Below are 27,896 nucleotides of genomic sequence, written 5' to 3'. Positions count from 1 at the left end.
GGGACCCACAGAAAAGGGTCAGAAACAACCAGACAAGCCCGGAAGCAAAAGAGCAAAATCAACATCAAGATAAAAGCTGCCATTGTCACCTCCCCATGGGTCTCACCCACGTCTGTGTCACCCAGTCCACAACCCAAAGACAAGCGCAGTTTCTTCACGTGTCTCTAGGCTCCATGCGCCTCCTCCAGGTCTCCTGGCTCCATCCTGCTTCCTTCCTTCCTCAGTCTCTTCTGCAGCTTCTCCTCTTCCTGCTCAGCTCCACCCTTCCTTGGGTGGGGCAGGGAACCTGGAACCTCCCCCTTTCCTGGGGACCACCCTGTTACAGAACTTTAATAAAACTAGGAAACAATACAGGAAAGGCAAAGAATCTAGTTTCTAAATCAAGCACCCAAAGTTACCCATCCCCTCGTGGGTAAAAGTCCATCCAAATGGGATTGGCCCAGAGCAAGGCCCCAAGGCCTGCCACAAGTCTAAAGCATCTTCCAGTGGGGACCCACAGAAAAGGGTCACAAACAACCGGACAAGCCCGGAAGGAAAAGAGCAAAATCAACATCAAGATAAAAGCTGCCATTGTCACCTCCCCATGGGTCTCACCCACATCTGTGTCACCCAGTCTACGACCAAAAGACAAGCGCAGTTTCTTCACGTGTCTCTAGGCTCCATGCGCCTCCTCCAGGTCTCCTTCTGGCTCCATCCTGCTTCCTTCCTCCGTCTCTTCTGCAGCTTCTCCTCTTCCTGCTCAGCTCCACCCTCCCTTGGGTGGGGCAGGGAACCTCCCCCTTTCCTGGGGACCACCCTGTTGCAATATGAGAGCCTAGGAGTTGGCTGAGTGTATGGAGAATACCCTCACTGGTCCCTGGAGACCCCTCCCCAACATTGCATCTAAGGGATCATCTCCAGACATGGAGCTCTCTAATGGATGGGAGGGAAAAGGGTGTGTTCCAGAACACTTTTAGAAGCCTAACTCCATCTCTGATGGCAAGATTTGCCCCCCCACTCCCTGCTGCCCTACCTGTGGGAGCACCTCCCTCAGGGGCCCACAGTCTTCTCACAGGAGACAGTAGAACACAGGAAATGGGAGAGAATAGATACTACCCATTCTTGCCCTTAGGTGACTCTGAGTGTCCCCCCACCCACACACACACCGACACACCGTCACACCCACACACCTCAAGGAGTAGGTAGCAGCCTGGGCTCCTACAGGAACCCAGTTCAGTAACCCGGTAAGCGTTGGACCACAACCAGTCATGCGGAGCTGGGAGCACAAAGGGCTGGTTCCTTTTTCTCTCCCTCCAACTCCTCAAGTCACAGGAAGGCCAGGTCACCAATCTGAACCCCCTGGGGCCAGTGGGGAGGCTGGGCCCCACCCCAAGGGTCTCAGGTGTTTCCTCTTCTGCAAACCCCCAGAATCCCTACCCTCCCTCAGGCCCCCCCACACACACACGCACTCCCATATCAACCATAGTCACCTTTTCATCAGGGATTTCATAATCATCAGGATAATTATTGTTACTTGTTGAATATTATTAACCCATTTTACAGAGGAGGAAAATCAAGACTCAGAGAAAGAGGTGTCTGAAGTAAGGGGCAGAAGTGAGAGGCAGACAGTAGACACCCAACCCAAACCCCACCCTAAAATTTGTATTCCACGGAGCAATAATAATCTGCGTCATCCTCAGGCTGGACGGGGTTGATGGTCAGGATGCACGTGTTGTGGACTTCATCTTTGGCTGCCGAGAAGCGGTCAGGGATGTTAGGGGACCGATGGTGGTCCTCTTCTGAGCGGTAGGAGAGGAGGTAACGGGGGGCACTGCCTGGCCGCTGCTGATACCAAGACACTGTATGGTCCCTGATGGGAGTGTGGTGGGGTATCAGCCTGCAGGAAAGTTGGGCCATTTGGCCTGGAAAGACCAGCAGTGCATCCAGCTGCGCCAGGGTTGGCTGGGAAACTGAAAGAGACATACCATCTCAGGCCTGATCTAGGTCCCTTTCCTCCAGCTGCAGCCCTGCAAAGGCTTTGTCAGACTCCAAGGAGACTGACTCCCAAAGTGTTCATCACCCAGTGACATGGATCAGCAATAGGTAGGGCACAGTTCTGGCCATCCCTAGGTCCCCATTAGTGCTAGGTTCCCAAGGATCCATTTTTACTTAAGGGCCTAGAGTTCAGAGGGTGGGATAGAGGGCTTGCGGCCCAGCTCCACCCTTTATTCTGTGGATCCCCTATCCCTTTGGTCAAACTGGCTCTTTCAATTCCTGGTCACAGACAAACCATTCTGGAAGCAGTACTACCCATCAGCTTAACCTCAGGCAACTGGTTGCCGGAGATCGTCGCAGAGTTACGTTGTCCCTGAGGCCCTATGGGTTCGGGAGTAGTCCACATCAAATCCCTTTATGAAACACTTCCTCTGAGACCCCAGAGTCAGAGTTCTGAAGGACCATAGCTATCTGGTCTTTCACAAACATGGAAACCTAAGCTCACACAGAGAGGTGACTTGTCCCAGTTCTAGGGCAGAGACACCTGTAGCCAATTTACCCCTCCACTTCAGTCCCCCTTCCAAAACCCTCTTACTATCCACATCAATTTGTTCCCTTGCAGGCACCTTCTGGAGCTAGTGCTGTCCTCCATCCCACCCCAAGGTGATACAAGTCCAGAGAGGGCTCACCTGTTAGGAGTGCCCCAGACAAAAGGAAGGTCAGACACCAGGAGACCATGCCTAGAGGCCAGGAGACAGGCATGTGTAGTTGTTCTGTTGGACCTAGTTCCAAATGTTACAGAGCATGAGGCTGCTGGGCCACAACAGGGCATGCAAATTAAGCCTACCAACTAGGGTGTGGAGGAGGGGGGCAATGGCTGGGGCCCAATAGCCAGGCCCTATCTTCTAAAACATTAGGGTCGGGGCCACACTGGGCCTTCTGAGAATAGAAGCCCAGAAGTCCATACATGCAGTTATAGTAGGGAGCTGCTTTTTTATTGAGGTACAACTCACATACTATAAAATGCACACATCTTAAGTACATTGGTTAATAATTTGACATGTATATATATACATATATACACCTTGCACCCTCCACCCAGATCAAATTAGAGAACATTTCCATCTCCCCAAATGGCTCCCTCCTATACCTCACCACCACCCCTTCATTCTGACTGCCATTACCTTTGATCCATTTTGCCTGCCCTAGAACTTCAAATATAAATGGAATGATAGTACATTCCTTTTCTTCCTGCTTCTTTTGTTGAACATTATGAGAGTCATCCATGTGTGTACAGCAATGTTTCATTCATTCTCATAGCCGCATCTGATCCATTGTGTGGAAAAACCACACTAGTTTACCCAGTCTCCTGTTAGACATTTGAGGGATTTCCAGGTTTTAAATACTACAAATAAAACTGCTGTGACCATTCTTGTCCATGTCTTTTGGTGCACCTGTGTTCTCATTTCTGCTGGATAGACACCCAGCACTGGAATTGCTGGGTGTTAGGGAACATATACACTTAAGTAGATACTGCCAGTGTTTCCAACACGGTTTTCCCAATCCACACTCCCACCAGAGGATAAGAGCATTCCAGTGACATCACGTGCTAGCCAACACTTGACAGTACGTTCCTTTAGTTTGCCAGACACAGGGAAACTGAATTCAGTTATGATTCAATCTAAGTTTGTGAACATACCACAAAGTTTCTGGGAACCACTCCTCTCCCTGATCTAGCAGGCAAGAGAGCAAAGCTATCCACATAGACTTGAAGTCACAATCTGCTCTTCCCTGTTCTGTGAAGCATCTATGCAAAAATCTGCTGCCTGCAGGTAAACCAGTCTTTAACCCCCCACTAATGACAAAGGAGCTGCATAAAGATTTAAGCCATCCATACACTGCCTTAACATCTCTACAAAGTAATCTTTAAAAATTAGGTAAGTGAATAAACCCCAATATTTGTCCTCTTCTGCGCAAAATACCATCAACAAATCTTTATGTCAAGGTAACTTAGGAAATTGAAAGATCTAAATCTAGAGAAAACCAGAAGTTTCCTCTATCCCTGTACTCCTCCCCCACCCACCCTACACTGTCAGAAATACATACTTTTTTTTAACATCTATGATTCACTGTTCCTTTCTAAATAAACTAAACTCAAATTTGTGATTGTTGAAACAGCTCTCACAGAGGAAAATCTGTCAGATGACTTCCCGGTTTCAAATCCTAATTTGATTACCTAATAAACTCTTTGTCTAACTATTATTGTCTCAATGTAAGTCTCAGTATAAGTCTCAATAACTTTTATTTCGGCCAACAGTTTCAAACTTGAGTCCCAGTTCCACCTCTTCTTAACTGCACAAGTTCAGCCAAGTTATCCTCCCTCTGTGCCTTGGTTTCCTCGTTGGGAAAATGAAGATAAACATAATGCCAGCCCAAATGTAACTGAGGTTATATTGTTCTTAGACACTAGCGCACAAAAGAAAAAAAGGGCATCTGGGGCTTCCCTGGTGGCACAAGGGGTTAAGATGCAACCTATAAAGCTGTCCACAGCCACTGCAGCATGAGTTCCATCTCCGCCAGGAAGCTACCCACATGGTGCAGCAGACCTCTCCTGACTCACCTGCTGCTCCCCTCAGCAGTGTTTTTCAGTCAGTCTGCCTGTTCTGTTTCCACTCTGTCTCTGGTGAATCTTCTCACCCCCTGCATCTCTGGTCGGTACCCCAGTTCTTATATGCATAAATAAATAAATCTTTAATAAAAAGAAAAGGGGCATCCCTGGTGGTGCAGTGGGTTAAGACACAACCTATGAAGCTGTTGGCAGCCTCTTCAACATGAGTTCAATCCCCCTGCCTGCCAGAGAGCAACTCACATGGAGCAGCAGACATCTCCTGACTTGCCCACTGCTCCCCTTAGCAGTGTGTTTCAGTCAATCTGCCTGTTCTGCTCCCCAGTCTGTCTCTGGTGAATCCTCTCACCCCCCACCTCTGGCCTGTACCCCAGCTCTTGTATGCATATATAAATAAATCTTTCTTTTAAAAAAGGCATCTAATTTTTTCTCTGAGACTTACTTTTGCAGATAGAGCAGAATTTTGGAGGCTTATCAACAAATGAAGCAACCTGAGCAGACATAGAAGCAACTAATGTTGAGCTGAGTCCCAGGCCAACTGGGACAGGAAACACAGAGATCACACATTGCAGGGAGGGGGACTACCCAGAGGCAAGACGCCCACTAATAGCAATTCAAATTTTCAGTTATCTGAAAAAAAACTTGATATTTCATGTATGAAATGCCTTCTAAGTAGCCAATGAACTTCAGATAATTCCACATTTTTTTGTCCTTAACCCACTCCTAGCCAATAAAATTTATCTTCTTTTTACTCCACCCTGTTTTCCAAAACCTACATAATCTTATTCCTCTTTTTTTTTAAAGATTTATTTTTATTTATTTATGCATACAAGAACTGGAGTGTACAAGGATTACAAAGATGCAAAAATGACTTTATGTAGTGCATGCACAAATCATGCCTTCTATATTCTGTATTCTGATGTTTTGAATCCAGCAAGGTCCTGCTGACCTTGGAGGGCTGACCCTCCCAACGTTAGACAGTTCCTAGAGACAGCACTGTGAGTGTACTTTTCAAATGCAAACCAACTGCTAACCACCTACTTTATGGGGCTCTCATATTGGGTCACCCCTAAGCTCTAGAGCCCACCAAAATTATTTAAACTAGTCAATTCTGGCGCTGCTCACCTCATCTTGCCTATTCCTCCCTGTAGAAACCACAATAAAGTTCCTGCTCAGTTTCCCAACCTCTCTTGGCCTCCTGATCAACCCACATGGCCCTGTAGCACATCATATCCCCTCCTCTTGAAATGAAACCTGTGAGTAACCAACTATCTTCTCAATCATCTCCTGATCTGTAGCCCTTATCTTACCTAAAGGAAACTAAAACAGTGTGTTCTTGTTAACTTGCAGTCCCTCCATGGGTCTCATTCCATTCTAAACATCTCCTTGGGGCATCTCCATGACACTCATAAAAGACCCTATCTTGGTGGTTCTGAAGATGAGTCCCTAAAATAAGTGATAGTTGTTGGAGTGGAGGTTCCAGGACTCCAAGTGGCCATTCCTTCCAGAATCTGGTAGCAGCAACTTCTGAACTTTGTTCTGCAAGACATAGGTCCCCAAACACGGTGGTGTCCCAGAAAGAAAGCACCTTGTATTTAAATAAGTTTGGGAAACTCAGTTTGTTTCCAAGTACTGACTCCAGAGCTTGCTGCATACTGAGCACCCGTGTAGCACCTTAAATGCCATCTTGTTTAATCCTTATAAGCAGTGCTTTACCCTTAACTTACAGATGGCAGCACTGAGAAAGGTGTTCATCCAGAGGTAGAGTGTCACACTGGTGAACTTCAAGGTGGGGGTGGGGGGGGCCCAATCTTCCTCCCTCCTCGCTGGAAAGTCTTGGCAAAATGGAGCTAGCAAGGAAGGAGGGTGTCTCCAGACACCCACCTGGACAGAGGGATCTGATGGGGGCTCAAGGGTAGAGAGCAGGAGACAAAAACTGACAGAGGGGAGGTGAGAAGCAGGAAAGAAAGAGGTAGACCGATGAAGAGGGAGAGTGAATAAAGTCAAAGAAAGGGTAGACACAGATTGAAAGGCAGAGAAAGTTAATGTGAGAACATGCTGACAGAAAAAGAACAAGGGAGATGGGCGTAGGAGGGAAGGAGGGGCAGGCAAAAATAAGACAAGGAGAGATGGTGAGAGATAGGAGGGTAGGAGAGGGAACACTGGTGAGAGGGCCCACCAGGAGGTCACAATCAAAAAGAGGGACGACACAAAACAGTGCGGTCACACTGGAAACTATTTCTTTCTTTCTTTTTTTTTTTTTTTTAAAGATTTATTTATTTATTTATACCAGCACTGGGTACAGTCAGAAGCGCGGGAGGATGAGAGAATTCACTAGAGCCAGAGCAGGCAAACTGACAAAACACACTGCTGAGGGGAGCAGCAGGTGTGGCAGGAGAGGTCTTAAGCGCCATGTGGGACCCTCGCTGGTGGCCGGGGATCGAACCGGCACTGCAGAGGCTGCAGGAGCAGCCCAGCGCTCAACCGCTGCGCCACCAGGGGAAGCCCTGGAAACCATTTCTTATGAAGTTCAACATACACTCACCATATGACCCAGCAATCCCTCTCGTGGTATTAACCCTTCAGAAATGTTCATTCACACACAAAAAAAACTATAGAATATCTATATTGGCTTTATTTATAATACCTGAAACTGGCAACAACCCCAAACATCAGCAGGTGAACAGATTGACAAACTGTGGTACAACCAGACAAGGAGACATTTCTCAGTGGTAAAAGGCCACACAGGAAAAGAGGGGGGAACATCAAGTACATCACAAGGACTGAAAGAAGCCAGACTCTGCAGCAGACCTCTCCTGTCTTGCCCGCTGCTCCCCTCAGTGGTGTATTTCAGTCAATCTGCTTGTTCTGTTCCCCACTCTGTCTCTGGTGAATCCTCCCACTCCGCCACCCCCCACCCCTGCACCTCTGGCCTACACCCCAGTTCTTCTACGCATAAATAAATCTTTAAAAAAGAAAAAAAAAAGAAGCCAGAATCAAAAAGCTCTATATTGTATGATTCCCTTCATACAACATTCTGGAAAGACGGGGGCCAAAACCAGCACCAGGTTGCCATGGGCTGCTGCCGACTACAAAGGGGCATGAAGGAACTTTGTAGGAAGGTGATGAACATGCTTTGAATCCTCCTCACTGTTATGATGGTTCTATATGATGTCACATGAAAAAGGGTAAATTTTACTGGATGTAAATTATATCTCAACACATCTGACTAAAGGATGGGGGCAAGGACAGAAGAAAAGAGAGGAAGCTGGGAGTTAGGGGGGAGGCAGAGGGAAAGAGAGCGAAGGGAAGAGGGCTTTGAGTTGGTTCCCTACAAGGTTGGAGAATCCCACCCTTAAGCCACGGCCCATTACCAGCTTACAGTGGGGGTTTCCCAAGGGTCAGCACCCCACTCCCACTTTCATCCTGGGAGCTCTGGGTCTACTGATAAGGCATGTGGTCTCTGGACACCCCAGCCCCCAATGCTGGCATCCCCACTATGGGCCTGACCCTATTATAGCCCTGCTTCAGGTATTGCCCATACTCCACCCCACCCCCAGTCTGTTATGGGGATATTGGGGTGGGGGGACAGGAGAAGTACATTTCCTTCCTAGCTGTCTTGGTAGCTCCTACTGTCAAGACCAAGTTGGAAGTTGGGCGGAACCCCTCTCCAGGCTGGTGGAGCCCAACCTATGTCTAGGCCCACTCACCCATCATCCAACCACACATATATCCATTCCCCTGGAGGGCCCCACTCCAGAAGAGATCTCAGTCCCAGGCCCCATTTTAGTGGTGAAGTTGAGGGTTTGGAGGTCAAAGCCCTCATATCTATCTCCTCCTTCCCCTAAAGCCATCTTTATTAGGGTGATATTTACAGTAAGTGTAGTCCCCTGTCCTGGCAGACTGAGGAGGATGGTATACTCAGAAGTATGCTCCCCTCTGCCCTTGAGTCTCTGTTGGAGTCCCCACTGGAGTGGGGAAACATACAGCCTGCCAGCAAACAGTGTTGGGAAGGAGGGGTGCACATGGGGAAGGGAGTGGACGATTTGGGGAAGTGTCTCTGTGGGGAACCACAGCAAGGACCTAGAGTTAAGTCTCTAAGGGGAAAACCTCAGGTAGATCCTGGGAAACTTACTTTGGGCTCCACTTGCCACCATGGGGCATGTTTTTAAACAATTTCTTAGCTATTCAGTCGGTGGCCTCAAGTTCCAGGGAGTATTTGGGCATCTGAAACTTGAGTTACAGTTGCAGATTGCAGATCCTCTTCGGGTGACAAAGGCACGTGTCAAAGGCAGGTTGGATGCACAAGGCATGTGTCATGCCTAGCAGTCACCCACATCACTGGAGATGGATAGAGGTGGGTACCGGTTCTAATCCTTTACCCCACTCCCTGCTCTGGTTAGGGATGAGACAAGTCAAGGGTCTCCCTCTTCCCACAGTTGGCTATTGGGAGCTAGTGAATCTTTGGTGCTGCCTGGTGATCCTCACAGTCCATTTGAGGAAGTGGGAGCAGATGCCCCCAAGAGAGGGGGCAGGGAGGGGTGCTGGGAAGGAGATAAGAGCCACCCGGCAGGGGTGCCAGCCCTGTCCTGCCTTCTTTTGCGTGCTCCCAGCAACTACTGTCCCCCTGGCTGAGGACAGGCACCTTGATGAGCTAGGCAAGAAACTGAAGGGACTAGGCTTCCCTAGTCCTGCCATGGGCAGCTCCTTGCTGCAGGCATGTGGGACCTATGCCCTCATGCAGATCATCAGTAAGTGGGGTCCAAGTCTCCCACTGTAAAAGGGGGCAAAAGCAATCCAGAGATCAGTCAAGACCTGACCCAGGTCCCCAGGTTCCCACCTAGCTCTGACCCTTCCCATCCAATGTCCTGGGCAAGCAAACAGGTCCAGGGTGAGGGATGAGAGGTAAGCATGAGGACTATCAGGCCAGGCAGAAGTCAGTTATCTTCCCTCTACAGGGGCAGGGGAAGATGGGGCCCCCACCTACTTTGAGTCCCTGCTGGAGGAGCTGAAGGACTACTATCCAGAATTGGCAGGTGAGAGTCAAGATAGGGCCCCAAGTGGGGAGAGCATACCTCCTCCCCAGTCCTACAGACAAGACTTCCTGGGCCTTCCAGAGAAGCTGCACTGGCTGTCAGGCCTACCCTCCAAGGGTGATGGTCAGAGGAGATGCACAGACACTTGGTATGGCCACCAGGAGCAAGGTAACCCCTGAAGCTTAGGTTCCCTTCTATCTAAGTCTCTATAGATGGCTCTCTCTAAGAGTCAGGTATGCAGGGCACAAGATAGGTGGGGGGACACTGGCACCCAGAAGTGAAACACCTACTCAGGGGACAGACACAAATGCTAAGAGAAATGGACTCCCAGTACCACATCCTCCCAACCCACCCACACACACCTAAAAGGTGGAACACTATGTACCAGGAGACGGATTATCTATACCACCGTTGGAGTACATCAGTCCAAGAGCAGGAATAGACATTCCTGCTGGGAAATATTGAATAGGGCCTGTTATATAGAAGGCACTCAATGTCAAGTGCTAAATGAACTCAGTAGGGCCTCACTGGTGGTGCAGCGGGTTGAGCGCAGTGCTGTGAAGCTGTCCGCAGCCTCTACAGCATCAGTTCAATTCCCGGCTGGCCAGGGAGATTCCCACATGGCGCAGCAGACCTCTCCTGTCTTGCTGGCTGCTCCCCTCAGCAGTGTTTTTGGTCTGTCTGCCTGTTCTGCTCCCCGCTCTGTCTCTGTGAATTCTTTCAACCTCCTGAGCTTCTGGCCTGTACCCCAACTCTTGCATAAATAAAATAAAATCTTTCTTTTAAAAAAAGAAACCATTATTTAAAAAATAAGAATAAATGAACTCAGTGAACCCAGCAATGTATTATACCAAGTGATGGCATGGTCTGCACTGGGTTTGAAGGGCCTCTCATCCATTCCAGAAGACCCCGTGACCTGGAACACCCAAGCCAAGAAGCTGAGCTGGACTAGATCCAAGGGGGATGATTGTGAACTCTGCCTGGAGTGATCAGGTCCAAACAGACGCTGGGTCTGTTTGGGTCTCTTGCAGAATCGGAATTACTGAGAAGTTGCATCAGCAAGAAGGGCAAGGTCACAGACATGTCCTTGGGCAAGGCCCACAAATGGGAGGCCACTAGGGCTCCTAAGATATGTGTATAGAAAAAGGGATCCAGAGCAGAGATAAGAAAGGTAGAGATGGCAGGCATCACTGAAAAAGAGGAGATAACAGGATCTCTTAGGATTCCAGGCCCCAGAGTCAGATGGGACCACTAATGCCTCACCATCCCCCTTGGAGTACCCTAGGCAATTGGATTACAACAGGGGTCCACCAAGCCACTCAGAAAGTTAGGTTAAAGTGAAGCATCTGGGCCTCCCCGGTGGCGCAGCGGTTGAGCGCTGGGCTGCGAAGCGGCCGCAGCCTCTGCAGCGCCAGTTGGATCCCAGCCGCTGGCGAGGGTCCCACATGGCGTGCAGACCTCTCCCGCCGCCTGCTGCTCCCCTCAGCAGTGTTCTTTGGTCCTTCTGCCTGTTCTGTCCCCTGCTCTGGCTCTGGTGAATTCTCTCACCCTCCCGCGCTTCTGACTATACCCAGTGCTTGTATAAATAAATTTAAATCTTTAAAAAAATAAATAAAGTGAAGCATCCCCCATCTACCCACCCCACCCCATCTCACCAGCCAGCTGCAAACAAGCCAGTGAGCAGGCACATATCAAGCTCCAGTCTAAAATAAATTCTTTTAATTGCACGCTTTTGTCTCAGGTCATCTATGGTATGAGAAAACTCTTCCACTCCCAATCCCATCTGCATGGGTACAATCTGATGTTGTGGTCCAGCTGTCGGTGAGGGGGGTGCGGGTAGGTGCAGGGCTGGCCCATGAGTCTGCACTTCCTCTTCAGGGCAGGGAGCTCAGACCTATAGAAGGAAGGATGGCACAGGCAGGTGGTCAGCCTGCATGTGCAGGAAAAGGGACTGCCCCTCCCATTTCCCACCTAGGTAGAGGTCATTCTCTCACCGTGGTTGTACTTGCACTGCTTCAGGGCCTCACTGAAGCCCTCACACAGGGACAGGTCTCTCTGAGTGGTTGAACAGTCCAGGAATTGCCTGATCTCATAAGCGCAGGGCCCCAGGGGCTGGGGGCCAGCACGGGCTGGGACCTAGAGTATGGCGCAAGAGACAGCAAAGTCAGCTCCAAGTTGCCATCTGCAGGTAGGTTCCAAAGCTGGAAGCTGCTGCCCCTGGCAAGGGTCTGTGGCTGGCTGAGTAACCAGGGAGCGCATGCTCAGTTATTCTATTCCTGAAACAGGGTAAGCCCACAGCCTTCTTAAAGCTTATACAAATGCAGGGTTTAGACAGCATTTCCCTGCTGTCTCAAACTTGGGTACTTGGGCAGGTGGGGAGTGGCAAGTCAGAGAAAGTTCTAGAAAAGCCTACTGTTCTGCTTGTACACTTGGAGTCTGAGCTCCACCCCCACAAGTTCTAGCACTTTCCTGGCTCAGTCATACTGATCCTTTTGACCCCTGACCCTACTGCTATGCCCAAATTTGGCTCAGGACTGGTGAGAGGGTTGAGGCAACCAGTGTGGGACAGCTAGCAAGAAACAGGCCCTGGAGTCATTGGCTACCCTTGAAGGTCCTGGGAGCTGAATGATCAGGGTCTCAGCATCCCTTTCCTGCCCTTGGGTGAATCTCTGAGCCCCAGTTTCCCCATCCTGAATGGGCTGGTTGTCTTCTGTTCCTGGAGTCAAGGAACCTTAGCCTCAAGGGAAGGAGTGGGAGAGTCTGCTTGTTAGTGACAGGAGGGTGACCGCAGAATGAAGACAAGTAAGACCCTCCTGGGGGAAAAATTCTAGGTCTGCGGCAGCTCTGAACAGCGCGACACTCCTGGCTGGACACTCCAACAGCCTCCTGCTATGTGACCTTAATAGAAGACGATCTTGGTTTCTCCCGATTCATTTACTCACCTGCTGAGGGGCTGATTGAGCTGGTTCTGAGCTCCCCCCGCTGAAGGCTCCGGTCAGGGCGCTGCCCACGACGTGTCCCACAGCCGAGCCCACGGCTACCCCCGCGGCCGTGGACGCCATCTGCGCCATGAGACCCGGCTGGCTCCCCGGGACAGGGGCTGGAGCCGCAGCCGAGGGCGGTGGGTGAGCTGGCGGGTGGGCGGAGGGTGCAGCGGTGCGGCTGCCGAGTGGGAGGCAGCAGGGTTAATTCTGGACGGATCGCCGGCCAGGGGACCGAGAGACCTGCAGTTTCTGGAAATGCACCCTCCCCCGCACCCGGCGGGGAGCGCGACCACCGTCAAAGGGTTGCTGCACCCCGCCCCTCCCCCCGCCAAGATGGCGCAGTAGCTGTCAAGGTCAAATCATCGCGCCCTTGGGAGAACCCGAGCTTTCCGAGCCCCCTCTCCACGGGGCCCTTGTCCCCCTCACACCTGGCGGGCCGGGCGGCCGCGCTGCGGCTTCCGCGGGGCATGGTAGCGGCGGCGGAACCCGACTACGGCGAGTCTGAGAAGGCGACTGCGGCTGTGGCTCCGGCTGCGGGACGCAGGCACCAGCCCTAATCACAGCCCCCTACCAGGGGCGGGGCCTGGGGCGGGGCCTCTGGGACACGCCCCCAGAGGGAGGTGCCGGGCGCCGGACGGCCTGGCCCTCCCGCCCGAGCGCCCTTGCGGTTTCCCCGGGTCGAGGAGCCCGTCTCAGCGGGAGTGAAGCCCCGCGCCCTCCCTGCGTCTGGCCCAATCTGCGTGGCCCCGGGCCAGCGCCACAAGGCCCCGAGAGCTTACTCTGGGGCAATGGACCTCACCCTTCAAGACCTCGGCGGAGCGCGGGGAATGGAGTTGGATGCTCTTCGAGCTCGAGAGGAGGGGAGACAGGCAGGGGGCTCACGGCTCAGGCCGGCCGGGACGGGGCGAGCGGAGCCTGACCCCGCCTTATCTGGGTTTGCTGGCGACCGCGCGGTCTCGGCGTCGCGGGGGACACTAGAGCTCCGAGGTGCCCTAGGGAAGACCGAGTGCGACCAGTTCCCAGAACTCCGGCCAGGGGGCGCCCGAAACTTCTTTTCGACTCCATCCCTGCCAACAGGCGCTGCCCAGCGCCAGCAACCTGACAACCTTGGGGCAGCCGCCCCGGCCCTCTACACCGTGTGGTGTACCCACCCCCCTCGCCCCACCACAGTCCCACGGGTTCAGCGGCGGACACTGACAACTTTTACGAGACACTGAAGCACTCACTGTCTACTCCCAAAGGCGTTGACCTGAGTGAGTAGAAACAGTGTATCACTCGGATCCTACCAGGCCCAAGTTTGAATCCAGTGGCCTCCTAATTTTACTGTGGTTCCAGGCCAAGGGGAAGGCAGACTCTTAGATTTAGGATGCTTCCCAGACCTCCAGGATTTTGACGTTTTCATATCTTTTCTGAGTGACTTGGCATATTATTACTCCATATTATCCTCCCCTATCACGATGTGTAAGTGGGAGGCCTCCTGGCATCTGGATTGTGGAGCGGGTGAAATCACCCAAAGCAAAAATATTGAAGGAGGGGGAGAGGAATTGGTCCCAAGTGGGGAGAGGAGGCTCCTCTGTGGTGAGGGAAGAAGGAACATGAAGGCAGCCAGCTGGACCTCGCACCTGCACCATTAATTATGTGAGTGCAGAGCTCTTCCAGGCCAGGTATACTTGCAAATCCTGCACACCTCTGTGTTCTCCACATCGTCCTCTCAGCCAGCCAGTGAAAGGGCCATCTCCTGACCCCTGTCTGGGCCTGAATCTGGACCTCAGTATTCTCTTTGCTGAAGTAGAAATGTACATGTAAGGTCTGGTATGGCCTTTACTCACTCCTTTACTCACTTAGTCTCTGCCTACCTAGTTTCCATTTCTCATATGCCACTGATCCATCCTAGGCTTATCAGGGTCCTCCTACAGGAAGCCCTCTGTGATCTGTCCACTTTGCTTGTTGCATGGTTGGCTTATAACCCTACACATGAACTGTGGGTGCTTGTTACTTAAATTCCTATGACTAATCAATTTCAGTTTCCCAAATTACAGCCAAGCACCTCTGGAGGTATTTCAAGACCATTTAAAGTAGTTACACATGAAAAATGTTTAAATTTTGGGCGTCCCTAGTGGCGCAAGGGGTTAAGATGCAACCTATGAAGCTATCTGCAGCCACTGCAGCACAAGTTTGATCCCCAGCCAGGGAGCTGCCCACATGGCACAGCAGACCTCTCCTGATTCGTCCACTGCTCCCCTCAGCAGTGTATTTCAGTCAGTCTGCCTGCTCTGTTCCCCACTCTGTCTCTGGTGAATCCTCTCACCCCCCACACCTCTGGCCTGTACCCCAGTTCTTATATGCATAAATAAATCTTTTTTAAAAAGAAAAATGTTTAAATTTTATTTATATAATTATGAATTTTCATGTGTATTATGAAAAAGCATATAAGCATCTCACCACATCCATGACTTTTTCAATAAATTTCTGAGTGAGGCTAAAGTAAGCATTTCAAATTTCTCAAAAGTCACCAAAGATTGCTTAGTAAAATTCACTGCTGTCTTCCCTCTCCTGGCCTCTAGGAGTCTCTGTGGAGCCTTCTCAGAGAAGTTGAGAATGCTCCTGGGGCTGGGTAGGTTGTGAAGATTTAAGTGAGCCTTGCTGACCCTCTCAGCCTCTGGGCCTTCCTCCCTTCTTAGGCCTCTGCTCGCAGCCTCACCATGTAGCAGTTCAGGACCCTGCCCACCAGGACATAAGTCACTACTTGCATTTTGGCTCTGCCAGGTTGCCCTTGATGGAGCAGATTGCCTGGCCCCTGGGCACCATGAGCGCGCTTGGAAGACCCCTTTCAGCATATGGACACCACAGCCAGCTTCCTCTCCCTCACTCTCAGGAGGCTGGACCTGAGGAGCCCCAAGTGTTGGTCACCGACCAAAGGTCAATCTAGGCCTCCAGTGCCCCACTCAAACACAGCCCCCTCCTGACTCCCCCCCAGCCCCCCCATCAGCAACGGTTCACTGCAGCTGACCAACCTCAGGACCTCCTGACTGCTCCAGCTGGTGCGGAAAAGCCTGGCTTGGTCCCTCCCCCCCACCCCTTGGGAGGTTTATTGTCTATGGTTCTGTTCCAAGTTGGGGGGCTGGCCAGCCTCCTCCATATGCCTCACTTTCTACTGAGACATTTTAATATCCCTTTTCTCATGAGGGCCATCTTCCAAATGGCTCAGCTGAGGCTCTGTGAGGTGAGGGAACTTGCCCATGAGTACAGCTACTGGCCATAGACTATCAGGAAGTCAGAGGTCAGCCACCGGGGAGACCTGTCCAGATGCACCTTGCCTTCCAGAGTTAAGTAGGGATAGGGAGGACTGAAACCCTACTCTTCTGGAACTGCCTATAGCCCAAAGGGGAAACTGAGGCCCACAGCAATAACAGCCGGTCAGAGTCACCGACAGCTTGCCTCCGAAGCCACAAGCTCGTCCCGCCCCCAAGAGGTCTGGGTTTCCGGGCCCCCAGACCCTGCCTGGCCAGCCCCTCCCTGTCCACCTTCCCCACCGCGGCCGCCGCCGCTGCGGGAAGAATTTAGAACAAAAGGCGGGGGGGCGGGGCCGGGGCGGGCCGGGGGCGGGGCGGAGGCTATAAGGGGCGATGGCCCGCGCGGCCCAGCAGGCCCAGCAGCCCCGGGGCGGATGGCTCCGGCGGCCCGGCTTCCCTGCGCCGCGCCGCGCGCGCTCCAGCTCCCGCTGCTGCTGCTGCTGCTCTTGATCCCGCCGCCGCCGCTGCTGGCCCGGGCCCCGCGGCCGCAGGTGAGTGCTCGCTGCCCGCCGGCCGCTCCTCGCCAAAGGGGCGCTGGGCACGCGGTTTTGGCCCAGTGGCCGAGCTGGACCCATTGGGGCGACCGGGGAAGCCTGGTGCGGCCCGTTACCCTAAGTACTTTCTGGGCCCCCGTGGATGTGCGAGTGAGCTTCCCATCCCTGGAGGTGTGCAAGTGCAGCTTGTGCCAGGATGGCTCGAGCTGGTGAGGGGGGACTTCGCTAGTACAACGCCTCCTCCCAGCCTGGGGACCTGCCCCTCGGCGGCGTCCCAACCGCGGATGCCGAGGTGTGTGCTGGAGGAGGTAGCACAGGAGTGATACAGGGCCCCCTATTCATCACAGGGACAAAGCGCAGCAGGTCCCTGGCGGGTGTCAGCCTCCAGGTGTGTGGCCTGAGCGGTGCACGTCCCAGGTGTGCGGTGGCGGAGGACAGAGGGTTGCTGGGAGGGTAGCAGCTGCGCCGGAGAAATGGGGTTTGAACCTGGAGGAGGGGCCACCACCCTCGAGCTGCAAGTTTGGGAGCCAGGACACAATAGAGTGTGAGAGCAGCCGGGTGTGTGACTGGGAGCCAAGCAGGAGTGGATGGAGGACACCTTCAGAGAGCAGGAGGGTGGAGGCAAAGGGAGGAGAAAGAAGTGGATGGGGCCAGAGGAGAGTCCATGTGAGAGCAGAGTGTGAGGAGAGGAAGGCAGCCCTGGGGTGTAACAGACTGTGTGTGTCCAGAAGTTGCACTTTGCCTTTGAGCAGGGGCTTCCAGAAACCAGAAGGGGATAAATAGTCCGGGAGCATCTCAGTCATAGGGGTTGGCCAGGCAGGGTCTGGGGACAGAGCCTGGACAACTCAGGCCAGGTCTCACCCACAGCTGAGGCATCCAGCAGGTGGGAGAGTGGGGGTAGGATCTGGACAGTCAGGAATTATGGGACTGACCCTATGAGACGGGAGGTCTAACTGGCTGGGCTGCCCTGATCAGCCTCCTCCTTTGGCATAGGAGCAGAAGGACTTAGATGGATGGAGAGCAGCTCAGGTTAGCCCCCATGCCCTGCCTCTTTACAGCCCCTGCCAGTCCCCTAGACTTTGGGACAGTCAGGAATCATGCGGGTAGTGATCGAACATATAGGTTTAGGAATTGGAGAGATCTGGGTATAAACCTTATGATCATAGGGGAGTCCTTCTGTGCCTCAGAACCCCATCCTCTATCTTATCAGGGGTAGGTGAAAAATAACAGTGCCCACTACTGGACACTGAGGATTAAATGTGGTGATGCATTCAGAGGGCTCACTCGGGCACACTGGAGACACTCCATTACCTGTGGCTGCCACTTTGACTCAAGTATAAGGTCAGCTGGGGCTGGGTCTGAGCTGGTCTGTTGCCTGTCACTCTGCAGCTAAGCAGGGAGCATTTGGGGTCGCCTCCAATGTGTTTATCCCAGACCGCCGTCCCATGGGGCCAGGAAAGCTCTGTAAATATTTATGCATCCCAGTTCACAACTTTCAGGATTGATGAAAACCCTGCAGCCCAGTGGGACGGATGCTGGAGCCAGCAGGGGAGGGCTGAGAAGGGGAAGATTAGACCGCAGCCTGGAAGAGAAGACAGACCTGCCTGCCAACTGGCTACGTGACGTGGGTGGGTTGCTTGACATCTCTGAACCTCAGAAGGGCTGATGCTGCTTAGAAGAGATGGATGAAGCTCTCTGTCCTCTTCATGGCTTATGAAGGGTCCCTCAGGCTGCCTCCTGCTGGTAGCAGCAGGCTTAGCTATGATTAATTATCCCTTTGGGACCAACAGCAAACTGGGGCCCAGAGATAGGCATAGCTAGCCTGGCCTTACCCAGTAGTTTCCTAGCCCCAAGTCTTCCTTATATCTCCTCAACTGGGTGTCTCTTATTTTCTAGTTTGGAAATTGATCTGGGGTGCTGACCCAAGGAGACAGAAATTTCTCAAGGATATTTGAGGCAGTGGTTTGGTGCCCATCAGAGGAGGGCGGTGTGAGTGGGCTGGGTACCCACCACAGGGAAGTCAGGGCTTGTGGGGTGGGGTGTGGAAGGGGTGGTGGGATTGCACTGCAAGAAAAAACACTTTTTAGGAATTTGGTTTTGGAGATAGAACAAGAGTTGGAAGAGGGGTGGGGCTCTGAATGGGGAGACATAAGTCCCAGCCTTATGTCTATGTCTAGCTCTTTTCTGACTTGCTGGGCAAGGTCCTTGAGCTATCTGGATTCTATTTCTTCTAGGAAATGGGGTGATGCCTGCCTACCGACTTATCCAGGGCTGTAGATAAGGCCAGATGTGGTCTGTGCCTAATACCCTACCTCAATGAATCCTAGCACCCCTTGGAGGACCAACACTCCCATCTTAGCAATCAGCAAGCTGCTTTGTGCCAGACCTTGCAGTTAGGGCATTTAGCCCAGGCCAGTAAAGACTCAGAAAGATGAAGTGCAGGAGGTCATCCAGCAGGGAGCATGTGTCCCATCCCAGTAAATGGGCAAACTGAGGCCAAGAGCTGTTAAATGATGAGCTCCCCCAACAAAGGTCCCACTGGTTGGTGCCTCCTGCTCATTCTCCATCACCAATGAATGTGACATGCACTGGGAGCAAGAGGTCTTCGCTTGCGGGGATACCCTCCACAAGTCACTCTTCTTCTCTGGGCCTACAAGCTCCCTTCTAGCTGTGAGTCCTGTTTACAATTTAAAGTCTGAAGACTGGGGGATCTGGAAGCCAGGTGAGTGGTGGGCACTGTAGGAAATTTGGTGGGAACAGATTTCCAGGTATGGGAGGGCTCTAATAGGAGCAAGGAGTGGGGCCAGAGAAGAGATTCTTTGTGCCAGATGCAGCAGTGAGCATTACAGAAGAAGATCATTTGGCCCTTTGCCATGGTACCATCCCTATTTGACAGATAGGGAAGTTGAGGCTAAAACAGGGCAGTGACTTGCCCTGGGTCACTCCATCCAGGGTCTCCAAGGCATGGATCTGGACCTTCTGAATCTCAGATGATGGCTTTTTCTGCTGCACTGAGAGTGTCAAGTTCCAGGGGTTTGAGTCTGACTTTGGTCCTTGTGAAGGAAGGAAAGGAAGGGTTGGAGTGTATATCCATTCCTTCCATTCCTTTCACAGCTAGCTGCTCCAGGTCTCACTGGGGGATGGGGGAGAGGATAGACTTCTGGTCACAGGGATAAACAGACTGGCAGACTGGCTTACGGTCTGTTTGGGGCCCCCAGAGGACAATATGGCCCTGCCAGGGGTGGGGAAGGAAACTGTAAAAGTCAAGAGTCTTGTAAAGGTCAAGAAGATGCTTCAGGGCTAGTCCCATGAAGTCTGGTGGTGATATCCACAATGTGAGACTTTGCATATGTATCATACCCTGCCTTGGAGTTTGGGGAGTAGGTCCGGTGAGCCTACCTGAAAAGTGTCTGGGAAGTAGCAGTATCTTAATAATTTCCTGTTGTTCCTCTTCTGTCACCAAGATGAGGCCTGCCAAGTTCCCCTCCTTCAGGGGAAGGGTGACTCCATCGTAAAGAGCAGAGCAGAGGTAACAAGTAGGGGTGGGTTGTGAGCACAGATGACCTGCTACTGTTACAGAGCAGGGAGAGGGGCACCCCAGACCCCCCAAACCAGCCTGCTCTAAATAGATTCTGCCATCCGCCGCATCAACATAAAACATATGAGACTTTCATGGGAAGGAACTTTAATACAATTAGGAAACAATGCAGGAAAGGCAAAGAATCTAGTTTCTAAATCAAGTAACCAAAGTTACCTGTCCCCTCGTGGGTAAAAGTCCATCCAAATGGGATAGGCCCAGAGCAAGCCCCCAAAGCCTGCCACAAGTCTAAAGCATCTTCCAGTGGGGACCCACAGAAAAGGATCAGAAACAACCAGACAAGTCTGGAGGGAAAAGAACAAAATCAAAGACAAAAACTGCCATTGTCACCTCCCCATAGGTCTCTCATCCACATCTGTGTCACCCAGTCCACAACCAAAAGGCAAGTGTAGTTTTTTTGCATGTCTCTCAGCTCCACGTGCCTCCTCCAGGTCTCCTTCTGGCTCTATCCTGCTTCCGTCCTCCTCAGTCTCCTCTTTAACTTCTTCTCTCCCTACTCAGCTCCACCCTCCTTTTCGGGTGGGGCAGGGAACATGGAACCTCCCCCTTTCCTGGGGACCACCCTGTTATACTACCTACCAGCCTTTACCTAGGCAAGTTGCCTAACTCATCCAAGAAACAGAAGTGATGATGGTGGAATTGGTGAGAGATACCATCAGAAGCTTAGAGCACGTCTGTGGAACTGTTGGCAGGGTCTGAGTCTAGACACAGGTGAACTGCAATAGTGATAAGTACTTATTAATAGTAAGCTCTATATCAGCTGGAAGCCACAACCCAAAGAGGCTGTAGCCTCTGCCAGGTAACCAGCTCTTCATTAAGCAAATTCTGAAAACTAGGGGAGCGCTGCACAGAGCCTCACACCCCAAGTAGCTCCATAGCCCCCAGGGGTCCAGAAGTTCTAGGTGTTTGAAAGACCCCTTCACCTCCCTGGTGGCGCCTGAGGTTAAGCATCAGCACTATGAAGCAATCCTCAACTACTGCAGCATGAGTTCGATCCCCAATCCTTAGGCCAGCTGGGGAGGTGACCCACATGGTGCAGCAGACCTGTTCTGTCTCACCCGCTGCTCCCCTCAACAGTGTGTTTCAGTCAATCTGCCTGTTCTGTTCCCCACTCTGTCTCTGGTGAATTCTCTCACCCTTCACCTCTGGCCTACACCCCAGCTCTTGTATGCATAAATAAATAAATCTTTTTAAAAAAATAAATAAAAGACCCCTTCATTGTGGGTTGTTCTTGGGGGTTAAGCCTGGGTGGCTCTGGAGGGTTGAGTTCTTGGAGACTGTGCAATCAGGATCTGGGGGAGGTGGGGTGCTGGGACTCTGAACAGAGTCCTGGAACCTGGGAGAGCTGCCAGAGGTTGAGGGTAGGGCCTCATAGCCCAGCTCCCACCCCAAATATGGCTGCAGAGAGGTCACAGTTGCCTTGACCAGATAAGCACTGAGTCTCAGCAAATAGTACAGCTCCATGCTAACTTGTGTGTGTCTCAAACCAGGATTTTGCCTACAACCTGGGATCTCACCCACTCCTACCTCAGTCACTCCTACCATGCCCTTGCTGAGTGACCTCAAAGGGACTCCCAACTTCTCTGAGCTTTTGCTTTTTTTTTTTTTTTTTAATGCAAGAACTATGACCTCTGCTCTTGGGATTTACAGAGGGTGGGAGATCTAAGTCAGAATCTCTATCTGTGGTCCTGGGACTCTGCAAGGTGGGACCAGGTGTCTGGAAAGGATAGGCAGACTACCTCCAGCTCCACTATGTGCCCAGCTCAGTGGGATGTGAGCAAGATTGCCCTTCCCCCGAAATCATACTTTTCATATATCACCTTGACTCTCAGATAAACACTGTGGGGATATATATCCCCATTTGTCAGGTGAGCAAACCAGGGTGTGGTGGTGTGGGCAGCAGCCAGATCACATAATTGGAGAGGGTAGAAGGTAGGGGCCCAGAAGAAAGGGAAGTGGAAAGGAATGTGCCAGGCCAGGGGGCAGGGGATAGTGAGTAGATGAGGGAGCAGGAGGGGACTGTCTGGCCTATCCTTGGACAGTTTGTGGGGTCCATTCCTGGGTATGTGTATGTGTAGGGTACAGTCAGGGCTGTGATCCCATTCAGCTCTCACCATCCCAAGTGGCTGGAATAGGTGACAGGCAGCCCAGCAGAAGGAAAGAGGCAGTGGGATGCCTTGGAAGGTGTCAGGAAAGCAATTAGCCTATGCCAAAGGGCCCTGCTCTTGACAGCAGGCACACTCTTCTCTGGCTCTCCTTTTGCCCATCCACACAGTGGGTTTGGGTTGAGCATGACTGTGCTGCTGACTGGGTCTTCGCATCCTCTCTTCCGCTTAGGATACCCATCGCCGCCACTTGGTGAGAAAAGGGCCACAGCTCTGGCATGAAGCTCTACCCAGCAGCCTGGCACCTATCCCAGCCACCCAGGAGGCCCCCCAGCCTGCCAGGGGCCCTAGACCTCCCCGGTGTGGTGTGCCTGACCCACCTGATGGGTTGAGTGGCCGAAACCGACAAAAGCGTTTTGTGCTGTCAGGCGGGCGCTGGGAGAAGACAGACCTCACCTACAGGTAGGGGCCATAGGCCAGGGGAGCAGGCGTGTGTGTGTGTGTGTGTGTGTGTGTGTGTGTGTGTGTGTGAGAGAGAGCCTGCCACTCTCATACCTGCTTCTTGAGAAAAATGCCAGGACTGAATTTCCTTGGTTAACAGGAGGGGTCTGTGTGACCACTAACCCCAAGCCATCTGTAGACCAACATCCCTGAACCCTATGTAGATACACACACATACCAGTGCCTTCCCCCAGCAAAGGGACTGTGTCTCTGTCAACAGTTGAAGCATCTCGAAACATACTTGGTTGCCCATTGACATGCTGGGTGTCAGCTTTTAGGCACAAAGCAGTCACTATTGGCACCCATTAAGGACCAGGCCCTGGCACTCCATAGTAAATGAGGCAGATACCACCCATCCTTCAAGAAGCTAGATGTGTTAACCACATCCTTGTTCAGGTCTACCACCACAAGTTGGTATGTGTGCAGGGGGAAACAGTGATGAGCTCAGGTGAGCTAAGTTCCTTAGGAAGCGGTACCGAATTTGAGACTTACATGCTCTGCATGTAAGAGATTCGGCCTGGGAAAGAAGGCACATAAAGAGAGTGAGCACTGGAGCTGGGGTTGCTGGGGACCTCAGAAATGTCCTGAGTGGGGACTTGGAACTAAAGGGGAGGTCAAGGAGCCAAGATATCTCCACAATGAGCCCCATAATCAGGTCAGGAAGGTGGGTATCAGGGCTCCTGGTCCTGTGCTCTTTCCATTGAATATAGTCACCTGTGTGCACAAACCCATGCAAAGATGTATCCCTGTGACAGAAGGACTAGTGCAGTCTACCTGAGGCCCACAGCACACCTGGCCTGCACCCTGTGTGCATGAACCCAATAGCAACTCTGAGGCAACTCTGAACCCAATAGCCATCAGGGACTGAATCTATCCTGAGCAAGTCCAGCTCTGTCTTGCTCACACCCTCCCCCATCCCAGGATCCTCCGGTTCCCATGGCAGCTGGTACAAGAGCAGGTGCGGCAGACAGTGGCAGAGGCACTACAGGTATGGAGCAAGGTGACACCACTCACTTTCACTGAGGTGCAAGAGGGCCATGCTGATATCACGATCGACTTCACAAGGTAAATGGCCTGCTTGAGATCTTTTTGGGAAAAAGCCCCATCTGTCAGCAGCCACTGACTCTCCCCCCATCCACCTACAGGTACTGGCATGGGGACAACCTGCCATTTGATGGGCCTGGGGGCATCCTGGCCCATGCCTTTTTCCCCAAGACCCACCGAGAAGGGGATGTCCACTTTGACTACGATGAGACCTGGACTATCGGGGACAATGAGGGTATGTGGGCTGAGGACCCATTTTCCAGATGGGGCAAATGAAGATTATAGAGAATGGGGAACTAATAAGGGTGTCTGAACTGGGGTCGAGCTTGGGTGTCTTATGGTGGGAGGTTCAGGGATTGCTGAGCTACTCCCTTTTCCAGGCACAGACCTCCTGCATGTGGCAGCCCACGAATTTGGTCATGTGCTTGGGCTGCAGCACACAACGGCAGCTAAGGCCCTTATGTCCCCTTTCTATACCTTCCGCTACCCGCTGAGCCTCAGCCCAGATGACCTCAGGGGCATCCAACACCTATATGGCAGGCCCCGGTCAGACCCCACTTCCAAGCCCTCGGCCCTGGGCCCCCAGGCAGGGGTGGACACCAACGAGATTGCACTGGTGGAGGTAAGGCCCAGGAGAGTGGGACGACAGAAGGTGGGGGCCCTGATCTCAGCTTCCTTATCCCACTGATCTCTGTTGCTCCAATGTGGGTTCTTCCTGACCTGTCTCTCCCACCCCAGCCAGAAACCCCGCCAGATGCCTGTGAGGTCTCCTTTGACGCGGTCTCTACCATCCGAGGTGAGCTCTTCTTCTTCAAGGCGGGCTTTGTGTGGCGGCTGCGCAGGGGCCAGCTGCAGCCTGGCTACCCTGCACTGGCCTCTCGCCACTGGCAGGGACTGCCTAGTCCTGTGGACGCAGCCTTCGAGGATGCCCAGGGTCACATCTGGTTCTTCCAAGGTGAGTTGGGGGTTACCGGGGAGTGGGAGGGGAGGTGTCACAACACTCAGGAGACTTTTAGGAGCTAGGAACATTGTGGCCAAGGATGGGGACAGATGGATTGATGGGCTGGGTCACGGTACTCCAGTAATCCAAAGGAGAGCAGGACTCACTTCTCTGGGCACAACTGGGAGGCTTTCAGAGGTGGCAGTGCTGAAGATGGCAGTATAATGGATATGAGCAGCACACTGGCACATTCAATCCTCAAAACCAACCTGTGAGGCAGGTATAATTATTACCCTAAATAAGACCTCTGGAACTCAGAGACGGAGAGCTACTCACCTGTGGAAACAGCATGGATTTGCCCAAGTCTAGCTACCTGAAAGCCTGTGCTATTTACTTTCAACTAGCAGAGACAGGAGCCTGGAGCATTCCAGGTAGCAGGCACTTCATAAACAGGCCCAGCCAGCACCTGCTGCAGCAGGAACAGGGCCCAGAGGGTGGTCAGCAGGCACTTATGGGCAGCTGCATGCCAGGGCATGAAACAGGAGCTCAGATGGCCTCTCTGCTGCTTAGAATAACCCTTTCCACGTGATAGCTCCCAGAGCACACACGATTCTGGCTAATCCTAGCTAACTCCAACTTTCCTCTGGGTATGGTGCCTAATGGGTATTATTGCCCTATGTGTTTTACAGATGAGGAAACTAAGGCTGGGAAAATTGGTGGTGGTGGTGGTGGTGGGGCCATTGGGTCCACAGTGACTGGGTATGGCAGCTGGGCAGCTCCATTGCAGCCTCCCCTCTCTACAGGTGCTCAGTACTGGGTGTATGATGGTGAGAAGCCAGTCCTGGGCCCTGCACCTCTCTCTGAGCTGGGCCTGCTGGAGTCCCAGGTCCATGCTGCCTTGGTCTGGGGCTCTGAGAAGAACAAGATTTACTTCTTCCGAGGCGGAGACTACTGGCGTTTTCACCCCAGCACTCGCCGAGTGGACAGCCCTGTACCCCGCCGGGCCACCGACTGGCGAGGGGTGCCTTCTGAGATTGATGCCGCCTTCCAGGATGCTAATGGTGCTTAGGGGCATGGGGAGTGACGCTGTTGCATCTCAGGCCTGGTGGTTATTGGGCACTATCATGCCCTATGTAGGAGGTCTAGCTCTTTTCATCACAAGCCCTTTGTCCAGCACCATCCCCCTCCGCCCTCTTCCTTATGCCAGGACAGCTCGATACCTCCGAGTTGCAGACTAGGGTCCTGAGAGGTGGAAGGATTTGCACAGGTCCTTTGGCTGTAGCTGGTAAAATAATAAACACTGTACACCGAGGGCCGACAGTGCTTCAGGCACAGGGCTAAGGTCCTTAACTGTCTCACGCAGTTTTAGAACAGCTCTGATACAGCACCCAGTTTCCACAGGAGCAAATGGAGGTCATGTGATGAGGTCCCTAACTGAGGACACCCAGTAGATAGATGGTGGGGAGCCAGGACTCCCACTCAGGTAGTCCCTGTTCCTAACCACTGAACCATGTGGCCTTTCGAAGTACTAGATTGGCGACTTGAAGTTCAGCACTTTCTCCCAGTGGAGCCCCCTTTGCTTTGTGCCATCCCTCTTGCTGGAAAAGCTGTTCTGTGGTGACTTCAGGCTCTGGGGCTCCAGGTCATCTCTGTCACCAGTCTTTCCTGAGCATGTCCATTAGTAGCCTGGCTGGGGTGTGTGCAGTAGAGTGGCATGGAGGAAGGGGCAGTCAGGGAGTGGGAATTCCTCTTCAGGAGGCTATGAATTGGGCTCTGAGGCTCCTGGTATCTATAAGGTGGGTGGAGCCTAGCTCAGACCCTGTGGCAGAAAAAAAGAGCTCCCCCATGGGAAGGGAGCTTCTAGCTGGGCTGCCCCGGGGCCTACAGGTTTCAGTTAACTCAGAATGGTGAAGGACTATCCCCCTGGACTCCCCTGTGCCTGTCCCTGGACACAGCTTGGTACAAGTTCCAGTGTCCATTTGCCTGGGCCTGACCCTCCTCTCTCCTTAGGTTATGCCTACTTCCTGCGTGGCCGCCTCTACTGGAAGTTTGACCCTGTGAAGATAAAGGCCCTGGAGGGCTTCCCCCGCCTTGTGGGCCCTGACTTCTTCGACTGTACTGAACCTGCCAACACTTTTCACTAACAACAGCTTGGATATCTTCAGGGCCCCTGACCTGGACATTGCCAGACCGCTGACATCAATTAGTTACTTGTGACCAGCTTGGTGGCTGTGGACACCAGGCACAGGATGACCTGTGTTTCCTCAGGGTGTTAGGGATTGGGTGCTGCCACTGTAACAACCGCAGGAAGGGCCATGTGGGTCATGGTCGCCTGCCAGCACTGTCTCAGACTGCATAAGAAGGCTTTGGCATTAAGGGTGACGGTAGTCTTGGGCAGGTCATGGTCAAACCCAGCTGTCCTTGATCTCCATCTCTTCCCTCAGAGGAGGACCTTGGCAGAGCTGGGGGAACTGGAACCCTAGCTCTATCTGTGCAAGAAGGTTTCTGCAGTGGGCTGGTCCTGGAATCCTGAGGTCACATGGCCTTCTTCCATTTCCTGAGAAGTCAGTTCTGGGTAGATGCTTGAAACTGGCTTTCAGTGATCCCCAGTGATCCTGGATCTCTGTTCCCCCAGGGTCCAGGCCAAAATGTTCAAAGTAAACTGGGGAGGGGGATGCTTCCTGTTGAAAACCTTGGGCCCGGGAGGCCCCACATACCTCAATCCTGTCATGGGCCCTCCCTGTTCTCATCCAAGCACTGGGTCCCTCCAAAGCCATGTAAATGTATGTAAAGTTTGTACAAAGCCTTTTTTTTTTTTTTTTTTTAACTGAAGACTGTCATTAAACAATCATTTTCTACTTGCTTGTCTGGGGTCTCTCTGTGAGTGTAAGGCAGGGGTGAAGGAAAGAGCTGGGCCAGGCAGGTGGGAGGACTGGCTTGGGATCAACTCTGTCCTGGAAGCTAGCACCAAAGTTTACAACTACCCGATCCCCCCTCCACTGCCTCTGGTCCTTGGGGCTGGGTGCAGGACTTATGTTCCATTCTATCTTGTCTCATTGGATACCTGTAGAGTCTTCATCACTGGTTCCCTGCTTCCCCATCTGGGGATCATCCTCCACTAAGTGGTAGTCATTTTATGATTGTGCCACAACCTATCCCCTTTCCTAAAGTACTCTCCCCCACTACTCTCAGGACACAGAACAAAACTCAGGGTTACTGAGGCACACCCTTCCTAACTGAATCACATAAAATTGTCAGCATGGGCCATTTTTGACCTACTGCATTGTTCCACCCAGCAGAT

General features: G+C 52.4%; 3 protein-coding genes across 3 annotated transcripts; 1 reads left to right on the top strand and 2 right to left on the bottom strand.

Annotated features, from left to right (window-relative positions):
• Nucleotides 1-1,632: 1,632 nt before the first annotated feature.
• On the bottom strand, nt 1,633-8,757 carry VPREB3 (V-set pre-B cell surrogate light chain 3; the record flags this gene model as incomplete). The annotated part of the gene is made up of 2 exons (XM_084245468.1): nt 1,633-1,949; nt 8,736-8,757. The coding sequence occupies 2 exons, from the start codon at nt 8,755-8,757 to the stop codon at nt 1,633-1,635; spliced, it is 339 nt and encodes a 112-aa protein (XP_084101594.1).
• Nucleotides 8,758-11,404: 2,647 nt separating this feature from the next.
• Nucleotides 11,405-13,172, bottom strand: CHCHD10 (coiled-coil-helix-coiled-coil-helix domain containing 10). Its single transcript, XM_084244447.1, has 4 exons — nt 13,049-13,172; nt 12,579-12,798; nt 11,631-11,772; nt 11,405-11,530 (listed from the first exon to the last, which is right to left on the bottom strand). The coding sequence occupies exons 1-4, from the start codon at nt 13,087-13,089 to the stop codon at nt 11,511-11,513; spliced, it is 423 nt and encodes a 140-aa protein (XP_084100573.1). The 5' UTR covers nt 13,090-13,172; the 3' UTR covers nt 11,405-11,510.
• A 3,115-nt stretch (nt 13,173-16,287) lies between these two features.
• Nucleotides 16,288-26,739, top strand: MMP11 (matrix metallopeptidase 11; the record flags this gene model as incomplete). Its single annotated transcript, XM_084246140.1, has 8 exons — nt 16,288-16,404; nt 22,343-22,572; nt 23,533-23,676; nt 23,757-23,890; nt 24,036-24,277; nt 24,394-24,610; nt 25,399-25,656; nt 26,606-26,739. The coding sequence occupies 8 exons, from the start codon at nt 16,288-16,290 to the stop codon at nt 26,737-26,739; spliced, it is 1,476 nt and encodes a 491-aa protein (XP_084102266.1).
• Nucleotides 26,740-27,896: the final 1,157 nt, after the last annotated feature.

The sequence above is a fragment of the Talpa europaea genome (assembly GCF_964194135.1).
Source record: "Talpa europaea genome assembly, chromosome: 10".
NCBI classification, from domain to species: domain Eukaryota; kingdom Metazoa; phylum Chordata; class Mammalia; order Eulipotyphla; family Talpidae; genus Talpa; species Talpa europaea.
Note: the sequence above shows the minus strand (reverse complement) of the source record. Positions and strands in the feature narration are given on the sequence as shown.